This window comes from Lipotes vexillifer, unplaced genomic scaffold (genome assembly GCF_000442215.2).
Source record: "Lipotes vexillifer unplaced genomic scaffold, Lipotes_vexillifer_v1.1 scaffold438, whole genome shotgun sequence".
NCBI classification, from domain to species: Eukaryota; Metazoa; Chordata; class Mammalia; order Artiodactyla; family Lipotidae; genus Lipotes; species Lipotes vexillifer.
The window spans coordinates 911,525-937,126 of NW_006784126.1; the positions used below are offsets into that span (position 1 = coordinate 911,525).

Sequence of the window (25,602 nt, forward strand, 5' to 3'; positions counted from 1 at the left end):
CCCCTGCATCGGCAGGTGGACTCCCAACCACTGCGCCGCCAGGGAAGCCCAAGAATCTAGTCTTTTTCTGTTCATTTTTATTTTTATTTTTTTTAGGCTTCTGGGCTTTGGGAATCTGCCCGCAAAGCCTGCAAACAGCCTTAGGAGACCTGTTGGCAGCACCCCTAGGAGTTGTTAGCCAAAAGCTTCCAGATCCTCTCCTCGTCACCGAGACTTGTCCATTGGGAGTAGCTCAAAGATACTCTTTCAACCAAGATAATTAGTTTAGCAAAAGGGAGCCATTGTGGTTTGGAGAGCTCACCATTGATTACTAGGTCGAGATAAAGATTGTTCTCTCCTTTTTTCCCTCTTGAGACCTTAGATAGTAAAGCACTTTTGACCTTGTGCAATAGAGATCTTCTTTCCCATTGAGAATAATGTGGGGAGGAAGGGGAGGGAGGCGGGAAGATGTACGGGGTCCATTGTACTGCTTCTCGGCACTTGCATTTACCCCATCAGCCTTCACTAAACCCGCAGGTATGTGGCCCTCACCAGTAGTGTCGGGGGAAAAACACGGCAATCCTAAGGCCAGTGATGGCCCTGAAGGGGTTCAGAACATGCCACCCCAAAATATGCTGCTTTGACATACTGATTATTTTGAGTTGAAAGCACTCAAGAAATAGCAGGTACAGGAAGGGCTCTGTGACCCCCTTTTTCTACCTAAAAGCACATGATAAAATTTCCCATGAAGGAGGTGCCCACCCTACACCAGGAAGAGAAGAACATCCTCATCACCAGAGACTGGTGTACAAACAAACCTACTAAATTAACCCTTATCTTCCGTTAGTTCCTGCATACATTCTCTATCGCTATCTCACAATTTACTCCCCCTAGCCCAAACCCCTTTGTCTTATTGTATTCCTACAACTTATCATTCTTTGCTTAAAAAGACATATAAGCTTTGGGGTCCAATGGCTTCTTCTGGTTGTCATTTTCCTTTAGAAGACACCCGTATACACATAAAAATATGTATGCTTTCCTCCTGTGACTCTGTCTTCTGTCAATTTCAGTCCACAGAACCTAGGAGGGTAAAAGCAAGTTTTTCCTCCCCTATAGCCCTCTTGGAATGCATGGAAACTTTTTTTCCCAAATAATTTGATGACAAACTAGCCAAAGTTATAAAATGCCTCTTTAAACTATTTTTCTCCTCTTTTTGCCCTTGTGTATTCTATTCATGATCATTGAAAGTTTAGAAAATACAGATCAACAAAAAGAAAATAAGTAAATTAAAACCACTCAAAATACCACTACCCAGAGGTAATTATCATTAATAATTTTGTGCCAATTCTTCCAAGCCTTTTCTATTCAAATATAAACATATAAAAGTTAAATCTTTTAAGAAGTGTCAAATTCTACACATGGTTTTGTAACTTGCTTTTTACTTAGCAATAGATCTTTTCATATACAAATTAAAATTTCTCTTATTTTACTGCCATCTATATAGATGGGCATACCATCATTTATTAATTTGTTCAATATTCTTGAACATTTAGGTAGTTCCTCATTTTTCACTATTACTTTAAGCAACAACACAACAGCATCATTTTCGAGCACTTGCCAATTATTCAAAATACATTGCCAGACTCAAACCAGCACATTTACTGAGGTTTCGGAGACATTGTCCTCCAGAAAGATGATCTCCAACAACAGTTCACGAGCAGTGTTTGAAAAGTGCCATAAAGCCTTTTCAAAGAGCAGAGCAAACCAATGATCCCAAAAACAATCCTAGGAGAGGGAAGAGGCAGATCCACTGCTTTGCCAGGAAGCCCTTCCACTGGGGCTCTGACAATTCACTGAGATAATATAAATGATTGTCGCTCTGTTGCCCCCATCCCAAGCTTGTAAAATGAGAAAGCAGCAGAGTTAGATTATTATCCAGAACAATGGAGAGTCCCGGGGGCCTTCTGAGAAGGCATTGCTTCAGTGCGCAGCGTTGTTAAGAAAACAGAGGAAAAGCCAGCATTTCGTGAAAAGCTCGGTGGCAGCAGTTGATAAAAGCTGACGGTTTGGAGGTGCAGAAAGTATTTATTAATCAAATACTCATACAGCACTTATTATGCGCCAGCCACTCTAAGTGCTTTATAAATCTCAAATCATGTAATTCCCCTAACAATCCCATAATAAGGCAGATACCACTTTTAGCCTCATTTTTACAAGGAGGTTAAGTAAATTGTTGGGGATAGTTTTCGAGTCCGTGAGTCTTAACTACAAAGTAATGCTGCCCGGCAGGGAATGTCCCCAGTCCCACTAAGAGCATCTCCAACTGCTTCCGCATATACAGGGGTGGTAAGCACTCAATTTTCCAATCAAGCAGAAAGCACCGTTTCACTGGTATTGCCACAGTAAAAACAACAAAGACCGAACTTTGCACACAAAAGGCCACTTAATACCTGAAATAACTAAGATAATTTTAGATAGCAACATGTTCCCTGTACCTGATTTAGCCCTGGTTTCATTTGTCACTTATTAATTTGAACTATTTATTTGTCTGGAAAGATTCGTTTTTCTTTAATAAATCATAACTGGACTATGTAAGGTCTTATACTTTGCAAAGCCCTGTGACATATTTCATCTCATTTAATCCCCGAAACAACCACTTTGGAAGGTATTGAGGCTTAGAAAGGCTAAGTGACTTGTTTGTGGTCACTCGGCTAGATAAATAACAGAGGCAGGACATAATGTATGGCTTCTTAATACCTCCCCACTCTGTCCTAGCTACCAGCGTCCATAAGCCTGCAGCAGATGTTGAAACTAAGGAAAGATGTGAGGCAGCATGCTACTAGGTTAAAAGATATAGGTAGTTATATAGATAGATAAATATCTAGACACACACATCATAATATTTCATGTATTTTTAATTCAACCATCTGGGGAACTCACCTTCCAGAACTCAAAACCACCTGGTTGGTCTACCTATCTATCTCTCATCTATCTATTTATCTATCTATGTATCAATCTGCTCACCAATAATCTTTCTTTTCCAAGCCCCACACAACTATTCTTAAATTTCACACATCGCATGTCTTCTGGATTTTTTTCTCTCTGCAGTTGACAGAGGAAGTTAAGGCCACTTTTCATTCATATGTTCACTTCTATAAACCTGCCCTGGTGTCTTCTACACAACTTAGCAAAACATTCTCAGTCTCTTTCAACATAAACACGCACACACATGCGCACACACACACACACACACACACACACACACACAACACACGCCCACAGGTGCACGCATGCACCTATTAGTTGCAGCTAATTTTTGCAAATTTAGCTACACATTTAAAGCATGTTTGTCGTATCTTATCCAACATACCTAGGTGTTACTTAGCAAAGAGGTTTCTGGTTAGCTGGTCCTTCTTACTGCCTGAAAAGGGAAGTTATTCTTTTTCTCTCTAAACTTCCCTTTTCTTTGATGTGTCCACATTTTATTGCTTCTCTTCCTCTTTGTTTCTCTTCCCATTTCTTGCCCCTTAAATATCAGAATTGTCATAAAATCTGTCCTGGCCCCTTTATCACTCTAATGTGCACTTCGTGTGTGATCATTTTCATAGATAAAACTGAAAACAGTGTGCTGATGGCTCACAAATCAGGAACACAGAATTCTCTTCTTGACGTCCAGACCTTTATATCCAATGACGTCCTGCATATGAATAGGCCACTGGAACTTTAAATTCAGCATTTCTAAAACCTAACTCACTCCTTCCCCCAAATTTCTTTTTCTTGTATCTCTAAGAGACAGGCAATGTCATCTACTCAAGTCAAAAAAACTTAAAAGTCACTCTTGACTCCTCCCTTTCCCTCAGTTTCCACTTCTGTTTCCCTCCAGAATAAACAACTACCATATCCCATTAGGTCTCTTCCCCTTCTCTTTTTTGCGGTACGCGGGCCTCTCACTGTCGAGGCCTCTCCCGCGGTGGAGCACAGGCTCCGGACGCGCAGGCTCAGCGGCCACGGCTCACGGGCCCAGCCGCTCCGCGGCATGTGGGATCCTCCCGGACCGGGGCACGAACCCGTGTCCCATGCATCCGCAGGTGGACTCCGAACCACTGAGCCACCAGAGAAGCCCTTCCCTTCTCTCTTATGCAATCCTCCACTTGCCTACCTTTTCAGGCCTTTGTCATCTCTCTCTGGGAAAACACAATAGCAGCCTCATCTCTGCTCTATGCTTTCCAACCAGGACTGACAATTTTAGTAAATAAATATACAAGATGCCCAATTAAGTTTGAATTCCAGATAAACAATCAATATTTTTAGTGAAAATATTTTCCAAATATTGATGGGAAGACTATAATTTATCCAGCAATCCTACAAACACATCTGCGATATTGTCATCAAAGTGAGCAGAAACTTTACTATGGTATTCCTGGCTTAATATCCTCAAACATTCCCCATTGTCCACAAGATTGTCTTTGGCATGGCACACAAAACTGTCCATAACCTCGCCACTCTATACCTCTCCAATTTTTCTCACCTATCTCTCCCTTTATTCACTGTGTTGCAGTCCCACTGGCCTCCTTCTGGGTCCTAGAATGCATGGAGCTCTTTTCTGCCTTAGAATTTGCAGGTCCATCTACCTGGACCACTCTCCCTCAGATCTTTGAATGGCTGCCTGACTCTTATTTTTCAGAACTTAGCTAAATGTCACTCATTCACAGAAACTTTCTCTGGGCATTCTATCTATCGTAGCCCCTGGTTACTCTTCACCTCATTCTTGTTTCTTTTTTTGATAGCATTTCACAATCTCAAAGTATCCTGTTTATTTGCTTACTAGTTTATTATACATTCATTAGAATATAAATTCTGTAAGAGCAAAGACTTTGCTAGTTCACCACTGAACTCCCAAGGTTTAATACAGTTCCTGACACATAGTTGGTGTTCAATAAATATTTATAGAACAAATGAATAAATGCATGCATGAATGAACAAATTAATGAAGAGTTAAGCCCTCTAGCCATGAGTTTCTTTTGACTCTTTGCTTATGCCCTGTGCTTCATGCGCTGTCTTAGTCAATTCAGGCTGCCAAAACAAAATACCTTAGACTGGGAGGTTTAAACAATAGAAATTCATTTTATCACATTACAGAGGCTAGAAGTCCAACATCAATGTACCAGCATGGTCAGGTTTTGGTTAAGAGCTCTTTTCTTGGGTTATAGATGGTTATCCTTCTCACTGAATCCTCACATGGTGGAGAGAGAGAGAGTGAGCAAGCTCTCTGGTGTCTCTTCTTATAAGGTCACTAATCCCAACATAATGGCCCCACCTTCATGAACTCATCCAAACCTAGTATCTCCCAAAGTCCCCACCTCTAAATACCATCACATTAGGGATGAGGGCTTCAACTTATGCATTTTGGGGAGACACAATTCAGTCCAAATCATGCCCCAAGTGTGATTCCCTCTTTTCTCTTCTGTGTGCTCAAGAATCACCATTTCCATAGACAGATTTCAAGTAAAATAAATCACTTCTTCCTTTGAATCTCGCCAACATCCTATGCACGTGTAGCGCTTTACTGTAACTAGTTTCATACATGACCGTCTTCCTTTCTGAGACTTATAAGCTCCCTGAAGGTTGTACAAACACTTCGTTGTGCCAGACATGTCTGGCACAATGTCTGGTACACAGAAAGAGTTCAATAAACATTCACTGATTAAATACATAATTGGATGAATGAATATTAGCATCTAAGAAAGCAACATAATGTGACTAGGCCTCAGGGTAGCCAATATTCATATCATAAAGCTCATAAGAGCTACTCACAGAAGATATATTCTTTCATTCCCTCATAGTCTATTTATAGCTAGTTTTCATGGTATTAATGGTTTCCAAGTCAACCTGTATTAGTTTGCTAGGGCTGCTGTAACAAAGTACCACAGACTCTGTAGCTTAAACAACAGAAATTTACTTTCCCACAGTTCTAGAGACCGGAAGTCCTAGATAGGATGTCAGCAGGGTTGGTTCCTTCTAAGGCCTCTGGGGGAAGGATCTGTCCCAGAACTCTCTCCTTGGCTTGTACATGGCCATCTTCTTTTTCTAACTTCACATCATCTTCCCTCTGTAAGTATCTGTGTCCAAATTTTCTTTACTTATAAGGACACCAGTCATATTGGAGTGGGGCCCATCGTAGTGACCTCATCTTGACTTAATTATACCTGCCAAGATCCTATTTCCAAATGAAATGACATTCTGAAGTAACAGGGGTTGGGGCTTCAACATATGGATTTGGGGGAAACACAATTCAGCCTATAAAACAATCTCTGTTATGCTAATGAGAAAAATGGCAGGCAAGTCTGGTCTAAGCAGTCACACAACAGCAGAAAGAGAAGTGATATCCAACCACCTGGAGCCAAGGGAGAGAACATAGTGGATGTGGGGATCATAAGGGGTGGAGGAAGAACAAACACAAGACATTAATAAAAGGATACCGACCAAAGGGCAGCGTGCACTGCTGTTCGTGAAAACACACAGGGTCTTTAGGAAAATATTTGGTTATGTGTAGATTAGCTTATTTAATGGAGCAGGAAAGGCTGTAATACATTTTATAAAGCAATCCTTCAAGTGTGGTTACATGGTTTTAAATATTGCTTCTTAAAGGTAAACCTCCAGGCACGTGAAAAATTTAGCTACTTAAAAAGACTCAGCCCCTCGGTGGTCCCATTGTTTCCTGATAACTTCCATCTTAAAGTAAATTACCACAGATCATAGAGTAGAAACAAGAAAAACCAAAAGATCAAGTAGTTCCCTAAAATGGGTGAAAATACCAGGAACATACGTTCAGGTGAGAACCCATATGTGTAAAATAAGACACATTATACTCTTTAATTCTTTTTCTTGCTCTTAGCTTCACTTCTTTGCCACCCACCTTCTAGGACATCCGCTTAAACATCCTGGAAGAGTGAATCACCATGTGTACGTAAACCCAGTATTGGTTTCTTGGAAGTCTGGCAGGTGACTCATATTTCATATATTTTGCCTTTAACAATCTCATTTGGAAAGAAGTTTTCATGTTTCCCAAATGTACAGTGTGTCTGTTAAGAAATTGAAACGTGGTAAAAGAAGGCATAGCTTGTTAAAGCTAAAAAGTGTTATGTTATATACTTTTTGCAGCATAAGATATTTTCACATCATCATGTTGTCTCTATATTCATTTCTTAACCACAACTATTATTGTAATTGCATTAGTAATGCTAACTGTTTTAACAAATATCCCAAGATATGTATAAGGTTCAAACACACTGTCTTGATTATTTGGGATGGCTAAGCTCCTCCTTTGGCAATCCTAACACTTTCATATTTGAAAGTGAGTCAAGTATAAGGATATTATATTCCAATTCCAGTTAACAAAGAGAGAACTCTTTGTATGTTGGATATTCCCAAATTCTTTCCTCAGTAGATTAGGAGATTTGGATTTGGTCTGAATTTCTTTATATTCCTGAAATCTTCTTGTGGAATTCTTCAACTTAGACCAGTGTCTGGACAGCTAGAATTATGGTGAGCACTGCAACATAAGTGACAACAAAGCTTACCTATTTCATGTGCCATAGGCCATAAATAAATAAGACTGCTCTTTGGAAAACTTCCAAAGGGGTTAATTTCTACCTCTTGGAAGAACCAAGTGCTTCCATTTATGTAAGATCGCATTTATTTCATAGTATAGAAAGAGGTTTAATAAAATATTGTATGTAGAGCACTTAGCTCAGTACTTGGATATAGGAGACAAATAATAATACACAGAATATGGCCTTATACAAGCAGCACTTGAAGGATATGCATTCAGATATTATCAGTGATTTGCTCTGCTTGGTAGTATTTCGAGTATTATTTCTTTTGCCTCTATATTTCTCTGTTTACAGTAAACATTAATAGGTTTATAACAAGTAAAATTAAAAAGTTATTTTTAGCTTTTAAGGTAATATTTTAAATTCCGTGCTAGTGTTTATTAATTCATCTCTCTTTACACCTGAAGTTTCCCTGTTAAGTGGATAGTCGGAAATACCCATTTGCAAAAAGGGTCCTATTAGCATTACGAGTTTAACATGTGTTTAAATTTTTGTTAGTGATGCACAGAGAGAACCATAAAGCATACATGAAAGAAAATACTTTCTCATCAGAAAGAAGTCATTTTCTGCTTCAACATTCTAGGTTGGAAGACAAGTATTAATAGCGGATAACCTGATAATCATAACAACATTTTCAATTGAGAGACGGATCACTGCCTGAAAGTCTAAGTAACCCAGGTGTGCCTGAAATTCTGTGGTGGCTTCTGTTCTCACCCTGTGCCTGCTCTGAAACTAAACTCAGCTCTTTGCCACATCCCCAAAAGAAATCCGACACTAAAATTCATTCATAAGTAATGCCAATTTTACCGAAGATTTCTAGGGGAGATGAAGAAAGGAAATTACATCACATATCACCCAGAAAAACTTAGTAAAGTTAATCTTCACTGTTTGCCCCCTTCTCCTGTGTCAATCAGAAAATCCTCTCTACTGTCTGAAATCCAGCCTTGGGCTTGTTGCCAGCAATACCCTCCACAAACAACAGCCCTCACCATTGCAGTATAACACAGACCAATAACTACTTAGCACGGGTTAAGTCTGGCCCGTGGGTGTTTTATGTTCCTTCTCAGGCAGTTTATCAAAATATTCACCCAATAAAACAGGTATGTGTGGGTGGTGGTGGTGATGGAAGTGAAATTTCATAGCTAAGAGAATATTATTTCCACCAGATGGATAAATACACAAAGTCATTGTATACCCATAAACATATATGAATAAATATACAATATGAAAGTGACAAGGACTCTTTCAATTCTGCTCTCAGCCTGTCCTTGTCCCAAGCTTTGGCTCCCGAGAAGAAAGAGCTGGCCATTCCTGGAGCCCTTGGTGACAGGACTGGGATTCCTTAACTTACGTTCCCTCTACATGGGAGCCTTCTGTATGCCCTCTCAGAAAGCACATTGCAATGGCTTCCGAGGACACGTGGAGCCTCCCAATGCAAAGTATTTTTTTAAGAAAACTTTTTTAGAAACCTAAAAAAAAAAATTTCCTCTATACTTTTGTATAACACTTGACAAATCAAGATGAATTTTAATTGGAAATATATAGCAAACTTTGACTTTGCTTCGATAATCATGTGTCCTATTAGTATATAAACTATAACGTGAGGGTAGGAAGACTTACCTTGATAGCTGTCATGAATCCAAATTCAAGCTTTTTTCCAACTATTTACGCCATCACTCAGCAACCATTTAGTAATTGCCCAGTTACTGTTTCCAAGTATGTGGGCTCTGGCTTGTAAAGTCAGAGTGGGAAAGAGGAAAACCCAGCCTACAAAGTTTCCATCAAATAAGTCTAAACTCCAGACGTGTCTTGAGTCACTCTGACTCTGCTTGGTTATTGAAATTCTATGGAAATTTTTTTTCTCCTCATTGGCACTACTCAAACCTCCAGACCACTGGTTTCCAGCCTTATGGTGCACTGTGCTGTTTTTCCCTAATTGCTTTTTGAAACATGAGTGTAACTCTTTCACTTTCATCCTTGCTGTTTTGGGGGTTTCCAACTTTATGCTCACATATTATCTACATTATTCTTATTTTAAAATAAAGACAATCACAGTTTTAGGTTTTAATAGCCGACTTCTTCATATGCCATTGCGTCTCAAAACCCAAGTTACCCACTCTGTCTGAGGCGGCCACATTCCACAGTTGTCCCCGAAGTACCTAATGAATACAGCTTTCCCACAGCAAATCCATGAAGGAAGAGAGCAGGTTAGCCCTGGGTAGAGCCTCTGACTCCCCCTTGCTAGTCCTTCCCCATTATCATCAGCATCTTATCCTCCAAGCGTTACCACATCTCAGGCACCTATCATTTCTTGAGATCCCAGAAAAAAATAAAGAACTGAGTGAGTTAATCTCATAGGAATATATGCAGTTCAAAAAAGGCGCAAAGGTTTCAGGTGAATTTAGCAGATCTCTGATGGGCATAGTTAAGACTCCAGAAGGAAATTGTCTCAGGGCAGGGCCCTTAATACCAGTTGGTTTTACCCTGTTGGCCACCATATACTCTTCAGAGGGGGGTATCATATTGGACGAGGGACAACACTCTATATTCTCTGAACCTCACTTGCTGCATCTGTACCTACTCTCAGGGTTGTGTAGAAAAATAGTACTGTGTAAATATAAACAAGTAATATTTTATGAGTGCATGTGAAAACTGGTGAAATCTGAATAAGGTCACTGGGCTAGTTAACAATATATAGTACAATGATATTTCCTGGTTTGGGTATTTTACTATAGTCGTGTAAGATGTTACCGCTGGGGAAAGCTGGGTGAAGAGTATACTGGACTCCTGTACTATTTTCTGAACTCCCTGTGAGTCTATAATTATTTCAAAAATAATTTTTGCGTGTGCGTGGAAAAAAGTGAGAAAGGCTTTTAAAGTCTTCCTAGAAAGGTACAGTGCATTAAAGAAATACTAAAGTTTTACCTGCCTCATTTCCAGTATCTTTTATGCCCCTAAGTACTGTGCGCAACATTTTGTGTGTGTGTGTGTGGTACCCGGGCCTCTCACTGTTGTGGCCTCTCCCTTTGCAGAGCACAGGCTCCGGACGCGCAGGCCCAGCGGCCATGGCTCACGGGCCCAGCCGCTCCGCGGCATGTGGGATCTTCCCGGTCCGGGGCACAAACCCGTGTCCCCTGCATCGGCAGGCGGACTCTCAACCACTGCGTCACCAGGGAAGCGCTGTGTGCAACATTTTTTAAGTAACTAATAATAACTAGCCCCCCATAAACTCATTAAGCAAGAAGCATCTTTAATTCTCCAAAAAAAATTGATTTTGAAAAGCATTAAGGTGATTTTTCTCTTTTGCCTATTTTGAGCACGAGCCGTCATCCTGACTTGCCCAAATGTGGATACGGGTGAAGTGGAGAAATTAATGTTTTGCATTCTTTTATCAAATAATACCGAAAGAAAAGCTGATGTTCTCATATTCAAAAATAGGACTTTGCATAAAGACAACTAGACCTTTATGGCAGATTATTATTTGGGGAAACGATTGTCTAAATTCCTCCATCTCCCCTTTAACATATTCAGGGACTGACTTGATTGCCGAAACATAGAGTTTCCACTGAGGAAGCTCCAGGAGAAAAGACTGCTCCTCTTTGGCCTCAGTGAACTGCAGAAAGGAGGAGAAAAAAGAATGAGTAGAAGAAACAATCAGAGATTTGTATCAGTTTTTATACCTCTGGCAGCTCAAAACATGTTAGGTTCATGAGGCAATAACTTATGGGGGTACAGGGAGGTGGTCTTGCACTGTGAACTTGGGGAGGAAGCTATCCTGATCCAACGTAAGGCGCAGTCATAGACACAGAGCAGAGTGGTAGACAGATGGAGCCCCTGAAGTTAGCTTTCCTGAGCTACTCAGTTTCCCTGTGGCCTGGATCCTGAGCTCAGGGCCGGCAGTGTGAGAGAGAAAATCCCACAGCAGGGGATAAGACTGGATTTCACGGCCAGCCAGATAGACGGAGGATGTCGTGAGACACTCAGAGACTGAGGTGGTCAAGCCAAATGGATGGACCTTGAGTTCACCACTGGTAGATTTCAAGCCTGGAGATGAATAGGGCAATTCCATGAAAGGCAGAAAGGAACTTACTTCTGAGGCCAGAAGATGCCAGCCAGCGCATGCTCACGGACAACAGGAGGCCGGGGATCTCTCCCCCGCATCCCTACAAGGTCAGAAACTCCACTTCTTTTAAACCTGGACTCCAACCAAGAGAGAAGAGGAGGGGAGACACTATATGAGAACTAAATATTTTCATTCTAGCGTGTCTGAACACTACCCCAAAACACCATTTACATTATAAGGTCACACTAGGCTTTAAACAGGACTGGATTTTGGTTAAATTTTTTCCCTGTCAACCAGCATATGGTGACTCCTCTGCATACCTGAATATAATGCAGTTAATTATGAGATAAATTTTTTAGTCTGCTCTCCATGTGTCTTGTAAACTACAGGCAATCTACAAGGTACCTGGGTGGCTAGAGAAAAGAAAGATCAGAATTGAGCAGAATTTGTTCTCACTCAGGTTTAAACATATGGCAGGATAAATCATGTTATTACATCCTTACATCTAAAGTCTCTCTAAGTATAGTTTAGTGTAGCCGAAGCTCTTAGCGTTTTTCTAACATAAGCTTAAACGGGTCCAGATAAGTTTAACTTAGCGCTTATTGAGCCCTTCTCAATCAGACACATTGGTAGTTACTGGTACAAAGGTGAGTAAGACAAGGTTCTTACTCTCAAATTGCTCACAAGCATCTAAGTAAATCATTGTGATACAATATATGCACTAAAATTACCTTAAGAGACAGTGATGTCAACGCCAAGTTCTGAAGTTAAGGTCCATCAGAACAGAACAAAGATCTATCAGCCAGTCTTATCACTAAGACTCTAGTTGACAGTGTAACTGAATCTCAATAATGTGTCTGACAGTACCTCTACTGTGGTTTAAAAAATTATATTTTAAAATTCATGGGTTGTTTTACATGGTCATTAAAATGCATCTTTTTCTGCAATCTAATTTTTAAGACTAGTCTAAATTCTATCACATTGGGACCTATAGGCTCGCTGTAGATTTTCAGAGCAAGTACCAACCTATAATTGAAGCACTTTTCACTTTTCTAAGCATATTTCATGTGTTATTTCACTTAATCCTTACAACGGGCATTAAATTATCCCGTGTTATCAATGAAAATGAACCACACGGAGTTCACGCAACATGATGTAAGAGTCCGCCTCTGACCACTGTGCACACTTCCTCTTCCCTGTGCTTTTCCTAAAGCACTTGGCAGGTCTTTCCATGTAGCACTAGTTTATACAAATTGGCTTTGTTGCCCCACATTTACCAAAGTGTATTCTTTAGAACACTAGAACTATATGCATAGGTTGCTGGTACTTTCTGTTTTGATTAAAGTTTTTTTAAGTAAAACTAATCCTTGAAGCTTCTGATGTATTAATGTGTACTGTGTATATTTCCAAAGGACATAATAGTGCTTAGTACTTTCTAAACATATAGACTGTTTTGTAATGGAGCTTTCCAGGTCTATTAGGTTTCTCTAGAGAAACAGAACAAATAAGATATAAATAACATATATAATATATTACATATATATTAAATATATATAATATTTATTGATTTATTGATTTTAAGGATTGGCTCACACAATTTGGAGGCTGGCGAGTCCAAAGTCTGCAGGGTGGGCCAACTCTAGGGACCCAGGGAGGAGACAATATACAGTTCAAGTCCGAAGAGCTGATGTTGTAAAGGAAGTCTTAAGGAAGTCTTCTGGAGAATTCCCTCTTGCTTGAGGACAGCAGACTTTTGCTCTATTCAGTCCGTCAACTGACTGGATGAGGCCCACCACATTATGAAAAACAATCTGCTTTTCTCAAAGTCCACAGATTTAAATGGGGCAAAAATACCTTCACAGAAATAACCAGAATAGACCCAGACAAACTAATACGTAAAATTAACTGTCACACCAGTACGTTAGGATTCCACAGAAATCACCTTAGAAAACACTGCCCTGGCTGAATTATCAGCTCCTTAAAGGCAAGACGTGGGTTTTTAAGTTCTTGTATCCTTCAATATCTTGATTAATTGATAGTAAAAGACTGTAATTATGATAAAATGGAATGAGCACTGGACTTAGAATCAAAAAACGTGGAGTCCAATCCTGGCTCAACAGTCTAGTAACTTTGTGGTCTCAAGGAAATAATTCAATCTCTATTCTTATCAGGTTTGTTACATGTGGACTGGGAGTAATCATAAGTATATCAAATTAAATGAGAAGATATGTGAAAGTATTTGGTACACACACTTATGAATTTTAAAATGTTTCATAAAGCAAACAATTAAAACTCCATGACAATGTCAAAGTATATCTCTGAAAATCAATACACTTCATGTTATTTTTTCTGTTATCAATATTTATTCATTTTGTTTTTCAGCCAAAAATGAAACACATGTCATTTTAATGTTACCAAAGTGGGGTATAGCTCAAACCATATGAAATTGTCAATGTTTAGCAGTTTTTGAGTTACAAGAATGGCAATTTCATTTGGTTTATCCTAATATGAATAGGTGGTAAAATGCAGGGTTATACTTGAGGTTATTATAGCTAACAGACTTGTTATTGCTAATTAGGACTTGGTAGGCCCCATTCATTATTGTCTCTGCTTACAAGAAGATCTTATTCTGGGACAGAATGACTCAGAGTGTCAAACAGAACTGAAAGAAAAAAATCTGATCACTTTTTTGATTTGGTGGCAACTTAAAAAAAATCTCCTTTATCTAGTTTTTTATTCTTTTTTTTTTTTTTTTTTTTTGCGGTACGCGGGCCTCTCACTGTTGTGGCCTCTCCCGTTGTGGAGCACAGGCTCCGGACGCGCAGGCTCAGCGGCCATGGCTCACGGGCCCAGCCGCTCTGCAGCATGTGGGATCTTCCCGGACCGGGGCACAAACCCGCGTCCCCTGCATCGGCAGGTGGACTCTCAACCACTGCGCCACCTGGAAAGCCCTAGTTTTTTATTCTTACTGTGTATTGCAGGAAATGGTTATGAGAGGTCTGAGGGGACAAGAAACTTTTCTTAATAGCCATTCTGGCTTCCTACTGCTCCTTGAACATACCAGGCACATTACTTCACAGCTTCCCCCATGCATCTGCCTGGGTAACACCTCATCTCCCCCAGTTCTTTATCAGATCTCACCTTCTCAAGGAGGCCTACCCTGACCACCTTATTTATTATTTTTAGCAAACTATCCTCCACATTTCCACTACCCATTGTCCTGGTCCTTTTTTATTCTGCTTTATTTTTCCTTTTTATCCACAGCATTTATCTCTTTCTAACATATATAATTTAATTTTCTTATTTGTTGTACCTATTATTTATTGTTTATCTTCCTCACTAGCATATAAGCTTCTGAAGGGCAGGGATCTTTGTTGATTTTGTTCACTGATTATCCAAATCCCCTAGAACAGTGTCTGGAACATAGTAGGAACTCAGTAAACATTAGTTGAATAAATAAATTTAATGAGAAGATCTTGAATAGGCAAGACGTGTTGTTGAATGACTAGGAAAAGGTAGTTGGTTCCAGTCTCAAAGAGACAGCAAGAGAGGAAGGTATTTCATATCAAAGTAATCGATTACATATTTGATTCTAAATTTCTGTTTTTAATTTGTGGAAAACTCTGCTTAAATGCTGTAAGAGACTGAAGTCACAATCTGAGGTGATAGCTGATGATGAAATCATCAGAATAAGTCAATTTTCTGAGATGACATCCAGACAGATCGGGAGGAAACATATGAATCTACTGCCAAAGCCAGTTGATCAGAGCCACTGTGGACAATCTGTTTCCGGTTTTTTCAGTATCCCAGAGTAACAAGATTAAGCATGCCACGGTTGCTTTTTCTTCCCCCTTAAATTGCTAATGTGTGCATAACTTATAAAAATATTCTTGGACCTAACCAATGAATAAGGACTGTAATAGAGACAGACCAAATTGAAAGATCAAGGCAACCACAAACCATAATGGAGGATGCTATTAATGTGACTAACTCATCCTGGCAGGAAACATAGGAGTCAAACCTCCAAATCACAGGGCAAAGATCAACCTGACACAATCCACAAATTTGAGTCACTGAAATTGTGTCCAAACCCAAGTGAAGCAGAAACAATTGCCTTGTTCATTCAAGAAGAGTGCTTTCTATGTGATTGAGAGAGGGCAATGCTACCATGGCAGAGCCTCTGTTGCACATATTCTAGACCTGGTAACTTATTGAATCCTCATAACAGCTCTATGAGGTAGGTACTAAATGATTCCCCTTTTCCAGATGAGAAAACTAAGTTGTAGGTTTAAGAAACTTGCTCCAGGTCACACAGCTAGGAAGCCAGGATTTAAACCCCGGTGTCTGTAACTTAGGGATTCATGGTCTTATCAATTCACTACCACCTCATAACACAACAGAGAAGAGATGATTCCTTGGGATACTATTATAAACAAACTTTACAGCTAACACATTAAATAGAGAAGACACTATGCAAATCATTAGGCAAAATTTCTTAATTTCAAGAAATAGGAAAAATTGTTTAAGGTCTTTGTTTATCCCTTAGACATATAAAACATTATACTTTGGTGGAGTGAGCCATATGATGTGGACTAGCTAGCCGCTCCAGATTTCTTCTACACCTACGCATCTTTAATTTACACACTGAGAAACATAATATTGTAGAATAACAGAACCAGCCTAGGTCTAAGTCTGGTGTCATGATTTACTAGTTGTTATTCAGCTACGTTTACAACGTGGATTTGGGACAAGTCAGAATTGCATGAACCCTCTGTCGTTGGAAGGCTGAGGTTTGTTCCTTTCTTGAAGTTTGTTCAAGCGTTGAGTCCACTGATTGAGGGAGTGACTGTGGTCTTCCAAGGGTGCTGTGTAAAAAGGAAGTTGTTTCTTCCAACAGCCTTGTTTGTGTTTTTGAAAACTGTTTCAGTTTATGTCCTGTCTCCATTCCCAGGCCCAGCCCTCTCAAAGTAAACAGATGACAAGCAGTAGTGGTAGGGTAGTGGTGATGCAGGGGTGGGGATGGAGGTGGAGGAAGGAAAGAGATGTCCCTAGGGCAAGAAGATTTTCAAAGAACCCAAATGTAATTTAGAAATAAACTCAAGTGCCAAAACCAGATGGGATTTATAGCATCAAGATCAGTCAAATCTATAAGCATAAATATAGACTGAGAGAAATTTCATGTACTTATTCTAAAATTATCAAACACTAATGGACATTCTTATACTAAATGCCAGCTAAATTAATGGGTAAAGATGAATTCTTGGCACATAAATAGGTACACCTCTTTATCCCCTTCATCTCCACCCATCTGCTTCTACTTGCCCAGAAAACTCATTTGTTTCTGATTATTTTATGGAAGAACAGAATCTGAGCTTCCTTAATTCAGACTATGGCACTAAAAACCGTGAAAAGAAAGCAAAGAAGGAAGGAAGGAAGGAAAGGAGTAAGGGAGGGAGGGAGGGGACGGGAAGGAAGAGCAGGGGAAGGGAAGGGAAGAAAGGAAGGAAGGAAGGAAGGAAGGAAGAAAGAAAGAAAGAGAGAGAGAGAGAGAGAAAGAAAGAGAAAGAAAGGAAGAAAGAAAGAAAGAGAGGAAGAAAGAGAGGAAGGAAAGAAAGAAAAAACAGAGAAGAACAAATGGAGAAAGGCATTGAAAAACTAAATTTCCATAATCTTAACTAAATCTGGAAAATAAGCCAACATTTAAAATTTCCCTTCTTTTCAAGTTTGCTCCCAAGACCTTAGCTGACCCCATTTGGGTTAGAATGTTCTTTCTACAAACAAGAATTAATTGTAGTCCTTGATTCAGTAACATTGGAACTCACAAAAATGTCCTTCTTATATGCCTGTCTACCAAAACACGTACAACTAAAAACAGAAGTAATATGAGTTTCCTCTATTTAAAAAGCAAGTAATTCTGTAGTATTAAATTATCATTTATATACAAAGCACTTGTCAAAACTTTAGTTGATCATATACTTTGATGTCAGCAGAATAAAAAGGAAAGACAGCTGCATCACCTGAGAGATGATATAGTTCTATTGGCCAAAAGACAAAAAAAAACTCAAGAAGACTTGGGGTGATGACTGGTCATGGATGCTAACGTGGATTCTTACTACACCCACCTAAGGCTCCATTAATTCTCAGCTACACATTTTGGGTACCAATTTGTAAAAAATCAAGGCATTTATTGAAATATCAAGTAGTCATCTCCTGACTTACTCCAATAAGTTAAATTTTCTGATAGAAAGGGTTTTTTAAATCCTTAAAACATAAGTGTTTTCCTGAAAAATGTGAAATTCACCTGAGAAAAACATTTGACTCTGAACCAAAGTAATGTGGATTGACATTTCTCCAAATCCTATGTTCAAATATTACATTCAAAGGAGAGCTATGCCCAGGGGCCATGAATTAATAGAGTTTAACTGTTATAATCATTGGTTGCTGTGATTATGTGTGATTTTAATAATGTGTAACATATATTATATATTTTTATATGTAAATGTTGTTTATATATAAAATGTTTATATATGTAGTTAAATAGCATAAATATATACATGTAGTTTGGATAGTGTTACAATGAGCATGTGTTTCTTCTATGATTTAGAAAAAGTAAATTATTTCCATTCTTGGTGGGGAAAACTACATCTCAGTAAATTCAGATTTTGAATATACCAATTTAGGAATTAAAGCTGTGCCAATTAGTACTTTTATTTTTAAAAAATAAAAGTGCCATATATATGTTTACCAACTTCTAGGAATTTTCACAGAAGATACACTTTGAACAAAATTACATACGGATTAGGTTATTCATTGCTGTATATTTGTAACTACAAAATATTGGAAACAGTTAAAGGCCCTTACATAGGAGATTGACTTAATTAACTATGGTAGTCAACAGATCTTTGACAGAGGAGTGAAGGCAAAACAATGGAGCAAAGGTAGTCTTTTCAACAAATGGTGCTAGAACAAGTGGACATTCACGTGCAAAGGAAAAAAATTAATCTAGACAGAGACCTTACACCCTTCACAAAATTAACTCCAAATGGATCATAGACGTAAATGTAAAACACAAAATTATAAACTCCTAGAAGCGAGCATAGCAGAAAACCTAGACGGCCTTGGGTATGGTGATGACATTTTAGATACAACACCAAAGGCCTGATCCATGAAAGAATAACATAACTACACTGAAGGGGGGAAAATTAATACAAGTCATTTTGGAGCACAGAATTGTGATTATAAATTTTTAGTCTTGAGACACGAAGAACTAAAAACATTTCTTGAATTCTACTTAGTAGATTTGTTTCTCTCAATGGTGTTGGTTAGTAATTCCTTCATTCTTCGTATTATAGGATTGAGCAAATGAGTAAATACGTTGATAATGTTGGGAACCAAGTTTCTCACTGTTGGAGAAGGAAGATACCATTATGAAATGGGAAAGGGTTAGAAAGAACCATGTAGTACTGAATGGTAATTGAACTCATTGCATTTTACACATGTAATTATAAATATAAATAGAGATATAAATAGAGACACATAGACAAAGAGATGTAGCTATAGATTGTACTCTTGTTGACTAAAGGAGCCTAGATACAATGATATGCCAGAAGTAATTAGGGCACCAGCACCCACTAAATGGAACCAGGGTTCCTTGGAGAAATGGCTGATTCCAGAGTCATCACAGATAAGTACAAGATAAGCTTAAAACATTATTTTTGGTATCAGAAAGTAAGGAAGTGCTCAGAAAATAATGAGGATATGTCAAAAGGACACAAGAACCCACCTGTAGGAGCCTGCACAGGCCAAATTTGGGGCAATTTGAATACTTAACTAAACAATGATTCCACGTATTTTAATCAATTGGAATAAAAAAGAATCCATGAGTCTATATAAATAAGAAACAAATAATAGGGCTTCCCTGGTGGCACAGTTGTTAAGAATCCACCTGCCAATACAGGGTACACGGGTTCGAGCCCTGGTCCGGGAAGATCCCACATGACGCAGAGCAGCTAAGCCCACGCACCACAACTGCTGAGCCCGTGCGCCACAACTACTGAAGGCCGTGGGCCTAGAGCCCATGCTCCACAATAAGAGAAGCCACTGCAATGAGAAGTCCGCACACCACAACGAAGAGTATCCCCCGCTCACCACAACCAGAGAAAGCCCGCGCACAGCAACAAAGACCCAACACAGCCAAAAATAAAAATAAATTTAAAAATAAATTTAAAAAAAGAAACAAATAATAAACAAACAAACAAAAATAAGAAGGGAAAGCTTTTCCTTACAGTAGAAAGCTAATAAATGTAGAAGGGATAACGGCAGTTTTTAAAATCACCCTTTTGCAATTGTCATAGTAAACATTGAATCAGGGAAGAATTATTAATTGATACTAAAGACAGGTGAAAATTTAATGAGAAACAGAATATTTATAGCGGCTCGAGCATCTCCCCGCAAATAACTTCTAAATTATAAGGAGAAAGTACTATCTTTGCAGCAGAGAAAACTGGTGAACACCAACTTAACCAACTGACCAAATTTGGCATCAATAATAATGGCAAAATTGAACATCTTGTGCTTCCAGAAGTGAAGCACCAAGGACATACTATCACTGATGTAGTGTTCCTGCCAAAAATGCAAAACATGGATCCAATCATAAGGACATATCAGACAAACCCAAACTGAGGGACAGCCTACAAAATAAATAGCCTGGACTCTTCAAAACGTTGACATTATTTGGTAAAGGCTGAGGAACTGTTGTACCAAAGAGGAAAGAAAACTTAATGCAATGCATGATTCTCTTTTGCATCCCAGAAAATAAAATATTTTAAAGGACATTATTGAAAATGAGAAAAAATTAAATTTGATCTGGAAATTAAATAATGATATTGTATCAACATTAAACTTCCTGACTGTGGTTGTGTGACTTAATGTCCTTGATCTTAGGAGATACACCTTAAAGTTCTGGGGGTGGTAAATGGGCATAATGCCTCCAATGTACTCTCAGAAATTTCAGGGAAAAAAATAAAGCTATCCATAAACATACATAGAGAGAATATTAACAATCAGTGAAGATGGGTGAAGGTTATACAGAGTTTTTTATACTATTCTCACAACCTTTCTGTATTTTTGAAGTTCTTTCTAAATAAATATTTTTTAAATGCAACTAACTTTATTATTTACATTTTCAGATTTTTAAAATAAGACGATCATTATTTTAAAAGTGGGCTACATACTAAAAGTTATAAAGTAACGATTGTAAATCCCCTGTAATTCCATGAATTGTTAAATCAGTGGTGTCTTTCCTTCAGAATGATTTTACACATACATATTTCTTTTTAATGGGATAAGATTATACCCCCCCAAAAATTACACAATCTCTATGCAAAATATGCAATTTTAATGTTTCTCTGACTGGAATTGTTATTTCTATGTTGAGCACCCATTTGATCTGATATCAAAAACAATTTAGTTGCTTTAAGAGAAACTCAGAAGCAATGAGGGCAACCAGAGTTAAACTCAGTTCAAGGTTGTAACCATCCTTCACTTGTCTCCCCCCATAGTGGAGTCTAAATTCCAGGTTATCTTAGCTAGTTTCCAGGCCACAGTGGGGCATGGGACCACTGATTGGAGGAATTTTGTCTCTATACAGGGCATCAACATTTTTGCCACATAGCTGGAAATAGTTTCCAATTTCTGTCTTGTCTTTCAGCTTCTCTGAATTGTACATTTCAAAACTAACTCTATAAGTAGAGTTAAAAAAAAAAACCCAATGGCCCTAAGCTAATATTTAAATTACTTGTAATTAATGACCATAATTCCATTGAAGTCCTAATAGAAATAATTTGTTTTTTTGAAGCTCGTGCCACAAGATTTTTTTCTCACCAGCAAAGCCTGTGTCCCCTGTATGAACTGGTCTATATATATCAGAAATGAATCTGGAACATTGCCAGTCTGCAAATCAAAAAATCTGACCAATGGTATTGCCTCCCAAATGAGTACTGGGATCTCTGTTTAATAATCACATTTTGAAAAATTAAAGAGATACATAGAGAGTTTTTTTTTTAATTTTATGCAATGCCAAAAGTCACAAGATAAAAATTTTATCTCCCTCTGTCCCTTAGTATTAATTCCTGCCTCTCTCCACCCTGGCTTTAGTGTACAAATCAAGGTTGACAAATTTCAGACCATGGGCCCACTCTGGCCCCCCATCTACTTTTGTCAATAAAGTTTTATTGAACACCAGTTACTCCAATTCCTTTTACATATTATCTATGACTACTTCCTTGGTGTGATGGCAGAGTTAAGTAGTTGCAGCAGAGTCTGTACAGCCTGAAAAATTTTATTATCCAACACTTAAAGAGAAGTTTTGCCAGCCCCAGAAAAATCATAGTATACTATACATGCTAGTCTACCACTTCTCTTCATTTAACAATAGTCATACAGTCAATATGTAGATCAACTTCTTTCTTTATAGTAGTGGAATCGCATCCCATTGATTGCTTAAATAAACTCTACAATTTGCTCAACAAGTCTTTTAGGTTACCTCTGGTCTTCATAAAAGATGGTATTTTCATGCATTTGTGCAAAGTATATCTGTTGGCACCACTTTTACAAATGAAATTACTGAATAAAGGTAATGTGTACTTTTTATTTTAATAAATATTGCCTGATTGCCAAGTATAAAAAGTTTTATAACAAAACTGATGTAGGACTGATTCAAAAGGGAGACCTACTTCTCTTACTCTTCCTTCTATTTAGATAATGCTGGGAAGAAAAATATAGCCCAGGATTATAAGTGAGATAATAAATATAATAAGGAAGGAACAACATAGCACAATCTCTGGCAAAAAAAGTGTAACTTTAAAATAATATATTTTTATTGAAATGAAGAAGAGAAGAGAATAATGAAAATTATACAACATGGCTTTTAGAGGAGTTAAGGAAAAATAGAAAATTTTGTTTTACATTTTTCAGCAGAAAAAATCATTTACAGTTTGCCAAAGTTGTTTTATATATTAAGTTAAATAATGGTTTCAAATGTGGGCAAATATGTCTTTAGTTGCAAAATTTCAGAGACAGGCTGTACTTTATCCTGATAAAAGTCAAGCCCAGTAAGAAGTTCCACATCACGGACCCGGGCAACATGTGCGTTGAATCTTTCTTCAATCCAAAGAGCTTCTGGTTTATTTTCCTGAGAAAGAAAAACAAAAGACTATTTTCCCTGGGGCATGATTTTTCATTAACAGAAAGATCTTTTATTACTTAGAAGTTGTCCTTTTTCCTGTGTTTTTTAGGTTTTTTTTTTTTTTTTTTTTTTTTTTTTTTGCGGTACGCAGGCCTCTCACTGTTGTGGCCTCTCGCATTGCGGAGCACAGGCTCTGGACGCGCAGGCTCAGCGGCCATGGCTCACGGGCCCAGCCGCTCCGCGGCATGTGGGATCTTCCCAGACCGGGGCACGAACCCATGTCCCCTGCATCGGCAAGCGGACTCTCAACCACTGCGCCACCAGGGAAGCCCCTGGTTGTTGTTGTTTTTGTTTTTTTACTGAGGTATAATTAACATAAACAGCATTATATTAGTTTCTAGTGTACAACATAATGATTCAGTGTTTGTTCCTGTGGCTTTTATTGCCTTAAATCTTAATTTGATACAGCTAAATTTTGTTGTATATTAAAAGAAAAAGTACAAAGTATACTATAACAAATACAGACTGCCATAAAGTCATAAAGTACAGACTTTTTTTTTTTTTTTTTTGCGGTACGCGGGCCTCTCACTGTTGTGGCCTTTCCCGTTGCAAGCACAGGCTCAGCGGCCATGGCTCACGGGCTCAGGCGCTGCGCGGCATGTGGGATCTTCCCGGACCGGGGCACGAACCCGTGTCCCCTGCATCAGCAAGCAGACTCTCAACCACTGCACCATCAGGGAAGCCCACAGTCATTTTTATATTTACTTCAGATACAATTTTTTTTTTAAAATAAGACATTAAAGATGAAGTTAAGTCCCCACATTCCTCTACTCAGAGTTAATCATTATCATGAGTCAGTGTGAATCCAGTCTGTGTTTTTACACTTTTACTGCACATCAGTATACAATATATAGCATTGATTTATGTTTTCAAATTTATAGAAATCATGTAAGTGGCATTCTATAATTACTTTTTCATTCAATATTATGTTTGTAATCTATTCATAGTGAAATATCTAGATCTAGTTAAATCTTTTTTTTTTAGCTATGGTTTGTGGTAGCACAGTTTATTTTTTTCATTGCCATATTGCTAGTATTTTTGGCATTATAAATAATAGTGTCATGATAAATTACCACATGTCTTCTGTGTTCAAGAACATGAGTTTCTAGGATATAGAAATGGAACTGCTGGGTCATAGAGTACATGTAACTTTAACTTCACCAGATATTAAACCTAGCACTCCTCAAAGTGTTTATACCAATTTATAGTTCCACTGGCAATGGAGGATAATCCCCATTTCCCCACATCCTTACCAAACCATGTTGTGAAATAGTGCTTTATCCCTGTTTAAGTGTTATTACCCTGAGTTTTATTGAGTATCTTTTCAGCTATTTCTTGGCCATTTGACTTTCAATAGGTTTTTAACTACATATAAAAAACAGTATAGTTTAAAATAGTATAATAAATAGTATAGTAAAAAAAATTTTTACTTATGTATATATAAAGGTTAGTGCAATAATGTAGAGCCATGGATTTCTGTGAAATTCCTTATTCTTTATTTATTAAATTTCTGATATTTATATGATATTGCTAAATTTCCAGTTAAATTTTTTTAAAGTAAGAAAGTTTACAAGTTTGTTTAATTAGATGAGTCTGCTTAAATGACTTTCAGTTGGCTTCAGCATACTGGTTCACTTGTTTTTTAAATATGCAAGATTAAAATAGGCAGCTACTATTTGAGCCAGAGGAATTATAAGACGAAATCACTGTTTGTTTCGAACCTCTAAAGTATTTCTCCATGTGAGATTCATGAGGTGAGTTATTATTTTTTAAAATAAATATGTGATGTACTAATATTAACTCATATTTCTAATGGGAATCCAATTCAGTCTTTTTTTCTTGCCTGCACTATTTCACATTTTAGTAACATTTAATAGTTTTGATGACTTTTTTCATAAACTTTTCCCCCCGTGGCTTTTATAACTCTATTTTCTTCCAGCTTATTTGGTATCCATCTAACTGAATGTTTAGGGAACACCTGACAGTCTTCACTTTTTTAAAACTGCAGTGAAATGATCTTAATGATCTTAAATGAAATGAAATGTACTTAAATGATCTTAAGTACAACATAATTATAACTAGGCAGGGGTGATACTCAAGCTATTCTATACTGCTTTTCACATACCCTCCTAGATATTCAACTAGTTTCTTAATCGGAAGACCACCAACAGCAAATGTATCCTTCCCAAAACAACTGATTGTCATATACTTCCTGGTGAATCACACCTAAATTTTCATCACCTTTGGCTCTATCATCCTCTCTTCCCTCCCTATATCTAATTGACAGTCACATCTTATTAATGTCACAATCTCTCTTATAATTATAGCTTGGTTTAAGTTTGTTTCATACTCATCATATTATGCCTCATAGTTATCTTTACAGATATCATAGCCTGATTACTATACTGCCAATTCCTTAAAATTTTGGAATATGTCCAGTTTATTAGTGATCATGTCTTATTCAATAGAGATGATGCCCTGTTAATTTTGAGATCATCTCATTTGTACTTTACCATTTGTACTTTACCTTGAGGTGTAGGTGGAAGTTTTAGCAGATGGAAAAGAAGGGCATTCTAGAAGAGACAAGAGCATGAGCAAGCACATGGAGGTAGGGAAAATCAAGGGGTGTTCAAGTAATTTCAAGAACCTCAGCTGGCCTGGAACTTGGGTCTGCAAAGTCAACTGAGGGTAAATGGTGAAGA

The 25,602-nt window shown here is 38.0% G+C and overlaps 1 protein-coding gene across 2 annotated transcripts in view; it reads right to left on the reverse strand.

Annotated features, from left to right (window-relative positions):
• Nucleotides 1-22,648: 22,648 nt before the first annotated feature.
• Nucleotides 22,649-25,602, reverse strand: part of ENPP3 (ectonucleotide pyrophosphatase/phosphodiesterase 3) — a 78,919-nt gene continuing 75,965 nt past the window's right edge. Inside the window, exon 25 of one of the 2 annotated variants that reach the window (XM_007456538.1) lies at nucleotides 22,649-22,846. In XM_007456538.1, coding sequence (XP_007456600.1) covers nucleotides 22,676-22,846 — 171 coding nt within the window. In that variant the 3' untranslated portion in view covers nucleotides 22,649-22,675. The remainder of the gene's footprint in view (nucleotides 22,847-25,602) is intronic. The other variant, XM_007456539.1, reaches the window with a different exon arrangement.